Genomic DNA, 16,806 nt, shown 5'->3' on the forward strand with positions numbered 1-16,806 from the left:
TCTCACATGGCAGTGAATAACAGAAAAATCTGACTATCACTTAGAGCAGGGTTCCCAAATAATCTTTAAGAACCACTAATTCCTCTAATATAAATATAAAGAGTGTGGAAGAAGAGCAGATTTCCTTTCCCCATGAAAGTGAGTGACAGCTTTAATCAGATTTTCACAGGGGTCTGTGACCAAAAGATAACTGTTAACATTGCTATCTCTTTGTGGAAGCTAGAGTATTTCCTAGTTAAAAAAGAGAGAGAATATTACAGAATCACAAGACATTTTGAAATATAGAACACAAACAATATTTGAATATGTGTTTCTACCAATATATTATCTCTTATAGTGAGTCCAGAGTTAATAGGAAATAAAACATAAAAACCAACCAGTCTGCTGCTCGACCTTTGGTTCTGATGTTACTTTTAAAGACTTATCCTCTTCTAAAAACAATGTGATTTTCAAAGGGCTAGACTTCGTCATTTTACATTCAGTAAAACCTAAAAAAAATTGTAACAAAAACCATATTAACATATATTAAGAACCTAGAATTTTTCAGTTAAGGAATATTATGTATTGTCTTTTGATTATAAAACTATGCTTTTTAAATCTTGAAACATATAGAGAATCCCCCAAGACAACTGTCCTGTCTTTGCATTCCCATTTCTCTCTTCATCCCCAAATAAAGGGGATGCCAGTATTACCTGTTACTGTTTGTTCTTTCAGTTTTGCCCCTGTGTATGCAAATGTGTACATCCTTTTGTTTTATCAGGTGACCATACTATGCATGCTGTTGTGCATTTCTTTTACTTAAAAAAAAAAAAAAGTGTCAATAAAAACACTTTACAAACTAGCAACAGAAAGGAACTATCTCAACATAATAATGGCCACATATGAAATGCCTATAGCATATAACAAGATACTCAGTAGGAAAGACTGAAAGCTTTTCCTCTAAGATCAAGAACAAAACAAGGGGGATCACTCTTACTACTTGTATTCAGCAAAGTCTGGAGGTCCTAGTCAGAGCAACAGGCAAGAAAAAGAAATAAAAAACATCCAGATTTGAAAAGAAGAAGTAAGATTACCTCTGTTCATAGGATAAAATACTTAGAAAAAAAAAAAGAATAAAATACTTAGGAATAAAGCTAACCAAGTGACAGACTTGTACGCTGAAAGCTACAAAACATTTCTGAAAGACATTAAATAAAACACAAATAGCTGGAAAGACATCCCATGTTCATGGATTGGAAAATTTAATATTGTCAAGATGTCAATACTACCCAATATACAGATTCAATGCATTCTTATTAATAGCATTTTTTGGAGAAACAGTAAAGTCCATCCTAAAATTCATATAGCTTCAGGGGACCTTGAACATCTAAAATAATTTTGAAAAAGAACAAAATTAGAAGACTGACATTTCCTGATTTCAAAATATATTATAAAACTACAGTCATCAACACAGTATGGCTCAAACACAGACACATAGGCCAATGGAATAGCCAGAATAGAGAGCCGCTAAACAAAACCTCATATATATGGTGGTCAAATGATCTTTTACAAGGCTGCCAAGAAGATTTAGTGGGGAAAGGATAGTCTCTTCAACAAATGATGCTGGGAAAACTACATATTCAGATGTGAAAAATGAAGCTGAACCCTTACCTGACACCATACACAAAAATTAACTCACAGTGGATTATAAGACCCAAATGTAAGACCCAAAACAGGAGAAAAAGCTTCATGACAACGGATTTGGCAATTTCTTGGGTGTGACAGTAAAATCACAGGCCACAAAAGCACAAATAAATGAGACTACATTAAACTTAAAAACTTCTGTGCATCAAAGGACACATTCAACAGAGTTACAAAGACAACCTATAGAATAGGGGAAAATATTTGTAAATTATGTTTCTGATAAGAGGTTAATGTATTCAGAATACAAAGAACTCCTAAAACACAACAACAAAAATAAAATACCCTGATTAGAAAATGGGCAAAGAACTTGAACAGATGTTTCTCCAAAGATGATATAAAAACAATCAACGAGGATATGAAAAGATGCTCAACATCACTAATTATAAAAGAAATCAAAATCACAATGAGCTATCATCTCACAACCATAAGGATAGCTACTATCAAAAAAAAAAGAAAGAAAATAACAAGTGTTGACAAGAATGTGAAAAAACTAGGACATTTGTGCTATGTTGGTGAGATTGTAAAATGGTGTGACTACTATAGAAAATAGTATAATGGTTCCTTGAAATACTTAAAATAGATCCACTATATGATCTAGCAACCCCATACTGGGTATATACCAAGAACTGAAAGCAGAATCTCAAAGAGATATTTCTATACCCACATCCATAGCAGCACTATTCATCATAATCAAGAGATGGAAGCAACCAAAATGTCCATTGATAGAAAGTAGCTAAACAAAATGTATGTATGCACAATGGTGTATTATTCAGCCTTAAAAAGGAAGGAATTCCTGTTACTTGCTACAACATAGATAAATCTTGAGGATATTATGCTAAATTAAACATGTTAGTAACAGGGGTGCCTGGGTGGCACAGTTGGTTAAGTATCCGATTTGGTTTTGGCTCAGGTTGTGATCTCAGGGTCATGGGATCGAGCTCTGAGTTGGGCTCTGTGTTTAGCATGGAATCTGCTAAAGTCTGTCTGCCCCTCCCCCTGGCATTTTCTCTCTCAAATAAATAAATAAAACTTTTTTTAAAAAAAAGCTAGTTACAAAAGACAAATACTATGATTACACTTATACGAGGTTTCTATAGTCAAATTCATAGAAACAGAGTAGAATGGTGGTTACCAGGGGCTGAAGAGAGGAGGAAATGGAGAATTATTGTTTGATGTATACAGTTTCAGTTCTACAAGATGAATACATTCTGGTGATCTGTTCCACAATGATATGAATATACTTAACACTCCTGAACTTTGCACTTTTGTTAGGATGGTAAATTTTAATAATGCGTTTTTTACCATAATTTTTTAAAAATTTAAAAATGTCTAAGTGTCTATGACATATTAAATGTCCTTCCACACAATGCTCTTAGTCTATTAAGCAGCTACATAATATTGGGGGACATTAATTTAGCATAATTTATTTAAAGTTTTCTACTGATGGACGTTGAGATTATTTATACCTTATTACTACTACAAACAGAGCTACAATTCATCTGTTTGTATATACATCTTTGCACACTAGTTGTAAGAATTCAACTTACAGAAACACTTGTAGAGAAGCTAAATTAAACAGCATGCACACTCTAAAATTCAATAGATCTTACTGAATCTTTCTAAAAAAACACCCCCAAAAAACAGAACTGTAGTAATTTATCCTCCCCCACCAAGAGCATGAGTTCTGAGTCTGGAAAGAGAACTAAGGAAAAAGCATATTGCAAGGCTGAACTGAAAGAATGAGTAGCAATATAGAGATTTATCTTTTTACATTAAAGCAGTATTTCTGTTTTCCAATGCAATTTCCAAAACTATAGCAGACAGAAATCTACCCTGTAAATGGAGCAGAAATAGAAAATGCTGACCTGTAGGTTCTGTACCGGAAGATTTTCCTGGTCTTTGATTTTCTGTTACCTTTTCTGTTACTGGAAGCGATGGGGTATTTGAAACAGCTTGATGTTTTTTGAGGGGAGTGTTCTGACAGTGTACTTCCTACAAAAAAGCAAATGAAGATTTCCAAAACTACAGATTTTTTTTTTTTTTACATGTTATTAAATGAAAACAAACAAGAGTTGTTATTCTATGTAAGGTTCCTCAGAACAAAATAATGTATGTGAAAGGTCCCAACCACGTTTAAGAACACAAGAAGCCCTCAGTGCTAGTTCAGTATTCTCGGTAATTCCCAGTATGGACTTTAAGAGACTAGGAGGCAAGAATGAAAATTCACACCAGAGTAGTTTTGGATAAACCGATTAAAGTGAACGCCACACACAGAGAAAGGCAATCCCCCTATGCCACTTACCTCAGCCCACACCTATAAAATCTACTGACAGTGCTACATCAAGATTCCCCTTAACAATTACTCAGTGGGTAAAAGGCAAAAAAAAAAAAAAAAAAAAAAAAAGGAACAAAAACAGAATGTGAAAAAAAAAATCCCTCATCTGAGTCTTTCTTAATCATTTATAAGGCCATGAAAGAGAAACTTCCATTGTTTGATTTGCAAAGGCTTTATGATTAAAGGACTGGAGAAATAAGTAAATAAGAGTAGAAATAATAGGAACTAATGCTTCACAAAGCCTAATATGCGCCAGTCACCTTTCTAAGCACTTGACATTATTGCCTCCCCAGTCCTCCTTTAGTAACCCTGTAAGTTAGGTGCTGTTACTTCCATTTTATGAATAAAAAGGTGAAGACAAAGAGGAGTTAAGTGACTTGCACACTTGGCCTAGTAACTGGCATGTGCAGTTTACAAACCCACATATTCTTATTCCAGAGCGACTTCCAGACTATTTTGACTCTCAAGTTAGAAGAAGCTTTATATGCACACAGAGTAAACTGTCTACTGCTGTGCTGCAGGCCTGACTCTCATGTGAATGCAGGACTTGCCTACCATCTTCTGTAATAAAGGTGGTTCTCTTCCCTGCACCCTGACCACGTGACAGACAGCCCCTCCCCAGTCTCCAACGATAATTCGAAGCTCTTAGTAATTCTCTCCTCCGGTTCGTGCTCCTCTAGGTGCAAGCCCTCTGGTTATACTGCACTCGCCATCCTACTTCTCCAGTCCAAGACCTGCCATTGGTGGTATCAGAAGCCACAAGTACCTTCTAGCCAACATCCTGATCCCTCAGTTGCATAAATACTTCAACTCCAAAGATCTTCACGACCGCTCCAATTCAGCCATCACCTAAAATCTGAAAGGGTTTCTTCCCTGAAACCCTCCAATTTCTCCAGCTCTCTTACTCAGGAATTCCTACCAGATCCTGTTCTTTGGCCTCATGGGGACTTCTGGCCATTTGATGCTTTTCTTCCTGGCACCCCCATCTATTTTTTTTTTTAAGATTTTATTTATATACTCATGAGAGATACGGAGAGAGAGAGAGAGGGAGAGAGAGAGAGAGAGAGAGAGGGACAGGCAGAGGGAGAAGCAGGCTCCATGCAGGGAGCCCGATGTGGGACTCGATTCCAGGTCTCCGGGATCACACCCTGGGCCGAAGGCAGGCGCTCAACTGCTGAGCCACCCAGGGATTCCCACCCCCCCCCCCCATCTATTTCCTTACAGCTCCATCCAGGTTAGACTTCACAACCCTTCAGTTCAACCACAATCTCACCAATATCTTCCACTCCCTCACCTCTACAGTACTTCCATTCCTTATGTCTAGCAAACTCCGTCCCTGTAACAATCCACCTTCTCTGTGTTTTATATCCAGGCTCTTTGGACATATCTAGAGGAAAACCTCACAACTCAAGTTTGATTCTATTAGGAATGTATGCTCTCTATCCCACCTGAATCTCAACACTACTCCTCTTTCTGAATCAGCTCTCTCCCATTCTCCAGAGTATCACACCTGTCACCTTCCCTAAGGATGAATAAAACAGAAGTAACCAGATGGAAATCCCACCAGTTTTCTGTCACCATACTTCTAAGTATCACACCTGTCACCTGCCCCCAAACACTGTTTTCCTTCTTCCTTCTTACCAACCAGAAACCTGTCCTAATCCTTTCCCTTCACGATGCTCTCAAGTTCATCCACTCTTACCTTTTGAAAGGTTTATCTTATCCTATCAATCAGCATCACTTATCCTCATCATAAAACTCTTACATTTTTTAAAAGATTTTTTTGTATTTATTTATTTAGAGTGCATGCACATGTGCAAGCAGGGAGGGGCACAGGGAGAGAGTCTCAAGCAGGCTCCACGTTCAGCATGGACCCCAACATGAGGCTCAATCCCATGACCCTGAAATCACAACCTGAGCTGAAACCACATCAGACACTTAACTGACCTAGCCACCCAGGCGTCCAATAAAATCTTACTTTTGTCATTAAAGTTGACTAATGTATCCTTAGAAAGAACAAAACAAACACAACCACAAACACAAGCCATACTTCACTCCTAATCTCCTTGCAACCATCACCTCCTTCCTTCCTTTCCTTTCGGAACCAAACTTCTGAGGACTGCCTTTGCTCTCTGCCCTGCTCTTTACCCACCACCACCTGCATTCTCCCCTTGCCACTTCACTAAAACTGCTCTTGCCAAGCAACAACTAGCTTTTCCTTCCAAAACCCAGTGGTCTCGGTCCAGTCCACATTTGACGACACATACCTGGCAATACTGACCATTTCCTCCTTCTGAAAGTTTCTTTCTTCCTTTGACTATAGTAACACAACACTCAATTACTTTTTCCTCTCATCTCTTTGACTGCTCCCTCAGTGGGTACCAGAGATGAGCTCTGAGTGAGCAGCCCCCTGAACTCCCTGTTACTATGTTTAGAATGTTCTTTACATGCATATGTGTAACCATCTAGAGAGGAATTCCACAGGTTTAGCAAGAATTATTTAGCACACAATAGGTTAAGAACTGTTGTCCTGTATTTCCAAAGATGTAGCAGAAAAGCCATGATATGATATACTGGCAACCAAGTGAAGAAGGTGCTTCAGACAGAAGAGTGTCATCAACAATGCCAAGTGCTAATAGGTCAAGTTAAAGGCCTAAAAATTGATTACTAAAGATCCCTGGTGAATTTGATAAGGAGGCAGTGGTGACAGCCTGAGTGGAGAGATTAAGAGAGAAAGGAGGAAAAAAATTGTAAGCAGCAAGAGATAACTCTTCTGGAAGAGTCTGAATGAAAAGAAGGTAAAGAGAGGGCGAGGAATAGGGGATCCAGTGAGTTGTTTCTATTTTAAGATGACAGATAACAGCTTGTTGTATGCAGATGGCAATGATTAGCACATTCATTCTCTCCTTCAGGGACAAATTTATTGAACTCCTGTGAGCCAAACACTAAGAACACAGATGAAGACAGATAAGGCTCTAGTAGATGTGGTAGAAAGCAAAGGTGAAACAGTCACAGGAAGAGAAATATTCCTTGAGGTAAAGAACAGAATGACATGGTGAAAAAGGGGTCGCCAGGGAAAAAGGGCCAGATAAGGATTTCCAGAGGGGATTAAAGTTTGACCTATTCCTAATAAGGTAGGAGCTCACCACAGAGATAACCACTTTCAGAGAGAAATAGCAAGGCAAAGACGAAGAGATCTGAAAACATGGATATATTTGAGACACTGCAAATAGTCTGCACGACAGGACTGAAGTACACATGTGGAGGAGCAGTGAGAAGCCAGGTTCTGAATGATTCTAGATGTTTTCCTGATGATAGCTATGGAAAGCTTGCTAGGATTTTAAGCAAGTGAAGATATGAGTATCTGCCTTTTAAAAATATTTCTCTGGCAGCAGTAGGTAAGATGCACAGGAGAACAGCCAGACTAGAACCAAAGTTTTCAATACAAAGCTCTGAGAAGTGATTAAGGTACCAGCAGAGGAAAACAGAGAGGACAGGCAGCTTGTGGCATATTGGAGGCTTGTGTGTTCATGTGTGTGCCAGGGGAAGACACAGTAATAAGAGGAAGGAGGCAAGAAAGAACTCCCAGACTGTTTTAGATGATGAGGTACAGAATGAAGCCCTAGGTGAAGACAGAGACTACCTGGAGAATTTACTGCTGCAAAGTGCAGAGAGCTCTACTAGCCAACCAGGCCTGGAGTTCTGGAGAGAGGAAACACAGCACAGTCAAGCCTGTTGGCATTTCTGGGCTTGGCTGAAGCAAAACAGGAGGACAGTGAAGAGATGTCCCAGGGTGAATGAGAAGAAAACAGGGTTAGGTCAGAACCCCGGCAAATATGATTTGTTGAGCAAGAGAACTGATAAAAACCAAAATCAATTAAATAGGTGTTTCTCAAAGAATACTGGTTATATGTATTGTTCTATTTCTACTGGTACCCACTTAAAATATAAATAGAATTTATATTTAAATATATAATTCTATTATAAATATAATTATATTATTATTAGCTTAAAAGTATATCCTTTTGTTTTTGTTTTTTTAAAGATTTATTTATTCATGAGAGACACAGAGAGAGAGAGACAAAGAGAGGCAGAGACACAGGCAGAGAGAGAAGCAGGCTCCACACAGGGAGCCCGATGAAAGACTCGATCCCGGGACTCCAGGATCATGCCCTGGGCGGAAGACAGGCGCTCAACCGCTGAGCCACACAGATGTCCCAAAAGTATATCCTAATGCAGTATTCTGTGCACAGTAGGCATGTAAATGAAACAAGTATTTATGAGTCAGGACTTTGTTGAAGGCTGATTAATGAAATTTGACAGTAAGTAATACAGGAATAAAGAGAAACTGGGGACATATTTGATGACTGAAAAAGATTATGGGTAGTCTGTGGTACCTGGGGAGAGTATACAATCATTAATGAAAAAAATACATTCTGAGAAACATTTTAGAACCAGCATCTAAGTAAAATATTAAGAGAAATATGAAATCAATTGAATAAGTATGTGTTTTAAAAATTTGATTTTAAGTAGGTCATCAGTGAATACGTTAAGAGCTCCACTGAACGGGGGAAAATGTCACAAGAGAAAAACAGAGTTGGTATAAACATTGAAGGAGTTTATGAATGGAAAATGGCACAGTTAATTGGAACAAGATGAAGAATTGTTTTACAGTGCAGAACCACAAGCACTACCTTAGTACCAAGTTCACATTCATATTTCTAGTTTACACTACCTGTTTGGTTTCTAGTTGTTTGCTTCTTGGGTTTTCGCCTTTTTCTGCACTCCATAAATTGCCCTTGTCAAATCGGCCACGAAGACATGCTAGTTCTTTCTCACGTTCCTAAAACCACCAAAAGCTCTATTTTACACAAGAGCCAACAGTATGTTTAAGAATAATATTCAAATACTACTCAACTTTGCTTGTCTTCAGTTTTAAGATTAAAACATTCACAACATGCATAGAAAAAGACAATAGTATTTCTAATTTGAAATAAGCAATACAGAGAACCAAGATGCTATTTATCTCCCTCAAAAAAGCTGGCATCGGAATTTCCAATTTGATTTCTAGGTTCTATGCCAAGACCATGTAATGAATAATGTTAAAAGCAGTAAGCCAGACCTGCTTGAGCTGCTGTGCTAAATGGGTAGTAGATGAAGAAGCGTTTTGCTTGAATAATCTTTCTTGGATGGCCTTTGTATTTGGAGTGATAACAGGGGTTCTATGGGGTGTGCTCCGAGCGGGACTTTGTTTGCTGTATTCTTGACAACGCTCTCCAAAGCGTTCCAGGAAAGGCTTAATTCCTGCTCCTCCTACAGAAAACACATACATTTTGGAGGCTATTTAGGATAAGTAGCAATTATAATATGTATTGAAAAAGTTCTAAAATCCAGTATGGCTCTAAAATGCTTTGATTCTACTTAGAATACTTACTCGGAAAGTAAACAATATGAAAATAGTTTTAAAAAATTTGCCATACTATTCTATTTAATTCCACATCCTAGAATTTATTTATAGGATTTAGTTGTTTACAAAGGAAAGAAGAGGAAGAATTTTTTTTTAATTTTTTATTTATTAATTTCTGAGAATACACAGAGAGGAGAGAGAGAAGCAGAGACACAGGCAGAGGGAGAAGCAGGCGTCATGCAAGGAGCCTGACGTGGGACTCGATCCCGGGTCTCCAGGATCAGGCCCTGGGCCAAAGGCGGCGCTAAACTGCTTGAGCCACCCGGGCTGCCCGAGGAAGAATTTTTAAAAGGTAGAGTGCAAGGATAGTGGGAATCAGACAACCCTTCAACTAAATAAGCAGAACCTGAATGACTGGAAATGGACTGTATGTGTATTAACAGTATTCCTAACCAAGTGTCCTAGTCATGATAACTCAATTACTTATATTTCTACAGCCCAATTTAGTTTACCTTCCTTTTAGGAAGTCCAATATAAAATCCAGGGATTAAACCCTTTTTCTCTCTCAAAAGAAAAATTAGAGACTATTGACCTTATCAAGGGATATTTTGATTTCTACAAAGTCTTAAATTCCTATTCATTTGAAATAATATGAGGTACATTTTAAGTAGAACAAATGGGATGATAGGGTTGTACTACAGAAAAAAAGAGATTTATCTCTATCAGAAATCAACATTTTCCTACAAAAGGCCAAACAGTATATATTTTGGGCTTTGCAGGCCATGTGACCACTATCCTAGCTACTGAACTCTGCATTGAAGCATGAAAACAGCCACACACTGCATGTACATAAATGGGTGTGGCTGTGTTCCAATACAACTATTTGCAAAAACAGGTAAAGGGCACAATTTGACCCACAGGCAGAGTCTGAAGACTCCATGTGTCACTCCACACCAAATCTCAAACTAGAATGCATTAAGAATACAAAGAAACATGTAAATTAAATATCTCTGAGGCCGTGATAATATATACTGGGCATATCCAATAGCTAAGAATAATAAAAAAATGCTTCTGATCTATGCCATATGTCTTTAGAAAAGTGAGAGTAACTACTCCTACTGCATGTGGGGATTCTGCTATTGTTTCCCATTCTCATTTTGGCTCATCTGGAAACTGACTGCTGGTTTCCCAGCCCCTAACTAATGGATTCCTCCTCTCATCTCTCTACTTCTTTTTATGAGAAACTACAGTATCCAAAGAGATTGTATTTTTAAGAAGTTAAAATTTTGAATTAAAAGTATTTCCAAAAGCAATTCAATTGAAAACAGAATATAGTTCAGAGTAAACTATATTTCCATATATTTGAATCATATTTTTTAGTCCTGTGTTTCTCAACTGATAGCATGTAGGGGTATGCCAGAAGGTGTAAATCCCTACAAAATAAATACAGATTTCCAGGAACACCAACTTACTACAGGGAATAATTTTGAGCTTTTACATCTATATACACACAATATACACACATACAAATATAATTGGGAGTAGAGTCATCTGTATACACATTCACTTTCCTCTGCTATTAGGGGTGCCTTCATATCGAAGTTTGAAAAGCACTGCTCTGCACACTTGGTTGCAAGAATGTTTCTCCATTATACCCTTAATACATGATTTCCACTTGTATACGTTTTGTCTCCATCAAAAAGTATAGAAAAAGGTATCTACCATAGTCATTTTAGAAAAAAATGTATGTTTAAACTATTAAAATGTAACAAGTTATGTACTTTGAACAGTAAATGGGCAAGTCTCCATTAATGAATATTCATTCAACGAATTAAAGCTGAGTTTGAAGAAGTCTCATATGCATTCAGGCACTTGCCATAGCAAACCAGTACTGTGCAATTCACAACTGGATATTTAAAATGGTGAGAATAGACACCCTGAAAAATCAGCACTAACTAAATTTTTTTAAAGATACATAACCTGATGTCGCAGATTTGTCTTTAGATTGAGAGTGCTGACAAATTTCTCTATTTAATTCTTCTTTGGGCCGAGTTGTCTGGGACACAGTTGACTTCTCAATTGGTTTTGATACTACATCTGTTTTCAGGGAACTAAGAGGAGTTTTCTGAAGTAGCTCAGGATTTTGTCCCTCACAATTTTTAGCATCAGTAATGGATATAGTAGAAGATTTCACTGGGGAAGAAGCCGCTTTCTGAAATACAATAACACTTAGGGTAAATAACAATATTGACAGTATCTAAAGGTAGTCTTATGACAAAATGAGTCTGTGCTCACTTTGGCAGCACATATACTAAAATTATAACAAAATGAGTAATTCTATTTGCTTAGTAGTAGCCTTTACATAAACTTATGAAAAAAAATTATCTTTAATAGATCAAACCAATCTAAAAGGCTTGACAAGACGTCAAACTAGAAAATGCTATTACTCAAATTATAATATGTAGTTTAGCCTGTATAATACACTGACAAGTAATTTCATAAGGGATAGGATCACTCCCTATTTTAACTAACAATTTCTTTCAGATTATCTCACTAGCACCTTTACAAATTTTAACTTATAAGACTACAATGCATATTTTTTGCATTTTAATTAAGTTAATATTAATTTAACAAAAATATATCATGTACTTGATGGCTAACTATAACATATTAAGTGCTATGTACCAAGCACTCTGCTAAAAGTTTTATGCACATTATCTCATTTAGTCCTCCCAATAACCCTTTCTTTTCCATTTTACAGATGGGAAAGTAAGGTTTTACAAGATTAAGTAACCTGTCCAAAGCCACACTTTTAATTATGTGGCAGGGCTAGGATTGAATGCAGGTCTATCTAATTCCAAAACCTGGCTCTGCATTTAGAACTATGCTCAGAAACATACTACTTTTCCTTTTTTGCGTTTTTGTTTTTGTTTTTGTTTTTTTTAAGATTGGTTTTAAAAGCTGATCACGTAATTCACGTGCAAGGTAAAACTTTCAAACACTTCAAAAGGATAAATGGTAAAATTACCATACCCACCGTTAAAAATCTTGTTCCGCAATTTGCCTTCTGAAAGCAATGTTATCTACTGGTTTATGATATCTTTTCAGAGAAATTCTTTATCTTATATTTATATACATACATAAAGCATTCTACAGAGAAAGTAATGTTCAGTGCTTTCCGTGATGACTAAGAGGCTCCATCATTCCATTATTATACACCTTGGAATTGTATGAAATTAGTGTAATTTACTTGTCAACTACTAAGTTATCTTGGGATAGGCTACCAAATTTATGATTTCTACTTTCTAGGATACCAATTTCTAAAAATACATACAACACCCTATATATACGTTCCAAAATACTATACATACATACACTTATTATTCATAAGGAAAAAAGATTTCCAAAGACCAATATTGCATTGCTTACCACAGAGCTGGAAATTGCAGCATTATTCAGAGATACACCCACAGCACTCGAGGATGGAGCTTTATTCAAAGAGGCCTCGCCATCCCTTTGGGAACAGCATGTAGCTTCCTGCTTAACACTGCTGCTATTGATCCTAGCAGATGCTGCACTTGCAGAGGAAAATTTGGATAAACAAGTGGTACCAGGCTGTTCTTGTGCACTGTTTTGCTTTGCAGATGAGTAACTGACATCATCTTCCCAGGAGCAAATAGTTGCAGCAAGGTTAGCCAGACGGCCCCTTCTACCAACTGGAGTTGCGGAGGCATCTGAGAGGGGTGGTTTGGGAGAGGAAGCTGTGCTTTCCTCTGATGGCATTGGTGAGATGAGTGAGCTTTCGGGTATATCATCTGGAAATGTTTTCAGAAAAAGAGTTAAAACCCATGTTGAAGAGTTATGCATACTTTTAATACCAAGATCACTCCATTCAAGAATTTTGAAAAGTTAGTAGGTTAGAGGGGTGCCTGGGTAGCTCAGTCAGTTAAGTGTCTGCCTTCAGCTCAGGTCATGATCCAAGGGTCCTGGGATTGAGCCCCATGCGAGGCTTCCTGCTCAGCAAGGAGTTTGCTTCTCCCTCTCTGTTTCTCCCCCTGTTCCTGCTCTCTCTCACTCTCTCTCAAATAAATAAAATCTTAAAAAAAAAAAAGTTAGTAGATTTGAGAACTAATAAAAAGCTCTTGAATGCATGAAACTACCAAGCTGCTCAAGTTTGACAATATCTCTTCACATCAGATGATACTTAATCCAAATTGAAAAAAAAAAAACCCACAAACTTCTTATACCTATTTTTTCCAATTTCTAACGGATCATGAGTGCTCTAAGGTACCATATACTTAGTTTATAATTTTAGAATTAATTCATGATGTTATGACACTGCACAATTTAAGATTACATACTCCACAGGCACTTTCTGTTTTAAAATGGAAGAGACTAGTGCTGCACAATAAAACTTCCTGCAATGAAGGACACATTCCATACCCATGCTATTCCGTACAGTAACCACTAGCCACATGAGCACTTGAAATGTGCCTAGGGCAACGAAGAAACATAATTTCATTTCAATTAATTAATTTAAATCTTAAAAGCTACATATGGCAAGTATCCACAGTATTAGATAGCACAGGGTTAAACTAAGATGTTTTCACAGTTATTTCATTTGGAGATCGATCTCGAATACTAATACTTGTGAAGGCGTGTATGCATAAAACACATATAGGGAGGAAATTAAAAATCACAGCACTTTCTGGGATCCCTGGGTGGCGCAGCGGTTTGGCGCCTGCCTTTGGCCCAGGGCGCGATCCTGGAGACCTGGGATCGAATCCCACGTCGGGCTCCCGGTGCATGGAGCCTGCTTCTCCCTCTGCCTGTGTCTCTGCCTCTCTCTCTCTCTCTGTGACTATCATAAATAAAATAAAATAAACTGAAACTTATAAAAATCACAGCACTTTCTGCTCCAAAAATTCAGTCGATGGAAGAGGTATCCTTCGTACTGTCCAAGCCTTACATTTCTGCCTGAATTCTCAATTCTACCCCCAAAACCTCTTTTCTTTTCCTCAGCATATAAATATACTCAAGTCCGCCTCATCTTAGAACTAAAAACAAACACCCTCTCATCAATATATGCTCCTTTATAACTAATATCTCTCTTGCCCTGCACATTCTTTCACCATTCAACTCCCTTCAACCTGCCTCTGCCTACACCGCTGCCCTCAAGTTGCTTCTGCTGCTGTCACTAGATGCCAGTACACACTCTGCAGGCCTGTTTCCACTGGTGACATCATTCTCTATGGTTCTGCCCTTGGGCCATGTCCTTCATGGTGGCCTACCTACCAACCACCTCCATTCAGCTATCCCCCAGGCACCCCAAATGACATATGTGATGTTGAAATTTCCCCAAACGTATTCCTCCTCATCATGGCCTCTTCCTCCTTCTCCCTTCTCCTCCTCCACCACCCACCATCCAGGTATCCAGCCCAGAGATTCTTTTTCCTAAATCTCGCAGATCCACCCTCCCCTCTTCACTTCTACAGGGCTTCATCATTCTGCCCTAGCGTCAAACAACTGAGGTTTAAATGTTAGCTGATTCTCATCAGGTGTCGTAGCCTCTCAGAACCCAGTTTCCTCTTCTAGAACATAAAGGTAGTATGTGTGTCATAAGATCTATAAGAATTAAATGCTATACTATACTATATTAGAACAAAAAATATTTAGAATGCCTAAGCACTTCTGCTTAGCACAGCAAAGCACAGTCAACACCTGCTTTGAAATTATTATCGTTGCCAGAAAGGATAATCTTAAACACTCTGCTGTCCAATACTTATCAAAATTTCAGGCAAAAGGACTGACATTTATGAAAGACTGACTAAAATGTACAGTCCATCCATTTCTTCAGATCACTTGGTCTCAATTCTGGCTATGCATCAAAGTAACGCCTGATGCATTAAAAAAAATTAAAGAGATTAAAAAAAATAAAAGATAAAAGTCCATCCCAGGGCTCCACCACACTCCTGAGATTCCAATCCAATGGTCCAAATTTTTCTGTTATACAGGAGCCAGGCCAAAAGCCAAAGCTTGAGGAATACTTCCTTGGGTAAGGCCCAGTTGCCACTGAGCTGTCCACCTGTACTCTGCTGGCTCTCTTTGGAACTGTGTTCACTGAACTGAGCTCAGAGCCAGGCCACCTGCCTACCTTGAGAAACCTTACACACTATCTTCTACAAAGTCATCTTTGAGGACCCAGGGAAGAACGTTCGTTCCCTTGGGTCTTAGTTCCAGCTATGGTTTTGCTTTAATCTTATAAATAGTAGTCATTTAAGATGGTTTCACCTCCTTGCCTTGGCTGCTAGCAAGTTCATAACTCTGGCAAAGTGAGGTGGATCTTCGAGCCTGGATTTTACTTCCCTTCTTTGATTTTCCTTCTCTTCACCCTGGAATTTCCATATTTTTCTTGTTTTGTTACATAGTTGATTTTGTAAGTCATCTCCAGGCTTTTTTGGTAACAAGATAGGAGACAAAATTTATCACAGAACACATAACCCTACGCAGCATGACTGCTGCTTTGCTCTTAGATTCTCCCTCTGAGTATGAGCCCACAGGAGGCAAGGATCAGGTCACTTCATTGGTTCCCAGCACCTTAGCATAACATGCATTGTAGGTGCTCAACAAATGTTTACATTTTCTCTCCCCTCTATTAAATAGCATCGCATCCCTTAGCCACTCAAATTCATTTAGTTAATCCATGAAATAGGATCTCTAGCATATAGAGCTGAAGATCAGCATTGCTACATAAAGCCGAGGGTATCGTTTGTTCTCTATTGATTTTTATTGCAAATATAGTTCTGTTATGAGACCGAGCTTTTGTGAACTAGTCTAAGAACCTCAACAGCATCTACTTCAGGGAGAATACAACCAACCAATACATACACTATTGATACACGAACTATCTGTAAGTGATGGATACTAGGGAGATAGATAAAACAGAAGCACTGATCTTTCGTGTGTTAATGGATCCCTCAAATTTTCAACCTACCAAGTTGAAACGGATTTTAATGGCATGCCATCCCTATCATTCATACCTGTCAGATCATTATTATCCCAGTGGCGCCGCTGCTCTGCCAGTTTCTGCATTCGTGTTTTAACCGAGGAGACTGTGGTTGCTTCCAATCTTGAGTTTAGCCCTCTCCTCACTCCTGGCACAGGGGCTGGGGCGGCCTCGGCATCGCTGACGGGAGCGGGTGCTGGCGGCTGTGCCTGAGGAGGTGCAGGACTTGGAGGACAGGGTTTAGCAGAAACTGACTCAACCGGTTTTTCATTTTCCAAGTTAGAAACTTCTACTTCAGTGTTGTCAGAACAGCGTTTTTTTGATGGTGATGGTTTTGTACAAGATTTCTCTAGATTAAAAAGGACACCCCCCCCC

The 16,806-nt window shown here is 38.3% G+C and overlaps 1 protein-coding gene across 2 annotated transcripts in view; it reads right to left on the minus strand.

Moving 5' to 3' along the window:
• The window catches only part of ANLN (anillin, actin binding protein), a 49,855-nt gene that overhangs the window by 22,924 nt on the left and 10,125 nt on the right, over window positions 1-16,806 (minus strand). For both annotated transcript variants that reach the window (XM_077856202.1, XM_077856201.1), the window contains exons 3-9: window positions 16,466-16,780; window positions 12,855-13,240; window positions 11,406-11,637; window positions 9,141-9,331; window positions 8,754-8,861; window positions 3,549-3,675; window positions 378-488 (exon numbers count right to left, since the gene is read on the minus strand). In XM_077856202.1, the coding sequence (XP_077712328.1) occupies window positions 378-488; window positions 3,549-3,675; window positions 8,754-8,861; window positions 9,141-9,331; window positions 11,406-11,637; window positions 12,855-13,240; window positions 16,466-16,780 (1,470 nt within the window). The remainder of the gene's footprint in view (window positions 1-377; window positions 489-3,548; window positions 3,676-8,753; window positions 8,862-9,140; window positions 9,332-11,405; window positions 11,638-12,854; window positions 13,241-16,465; window positions 16,781-16,806) is intronic.

The sequence above is a fragment of the Canis aureus genome, chromosome 18 (assembly GCF_053574225.1).
Source record: "Canis aureus isolate CA01 chromosome 18, VMU_Caureus_v.1.0, whole genome shotgun sequence".
NCBI lineage: Eukaryota > Metazoa > Chordata > Mammalia > Carnivora > Canidae > Canis > Canis aureus.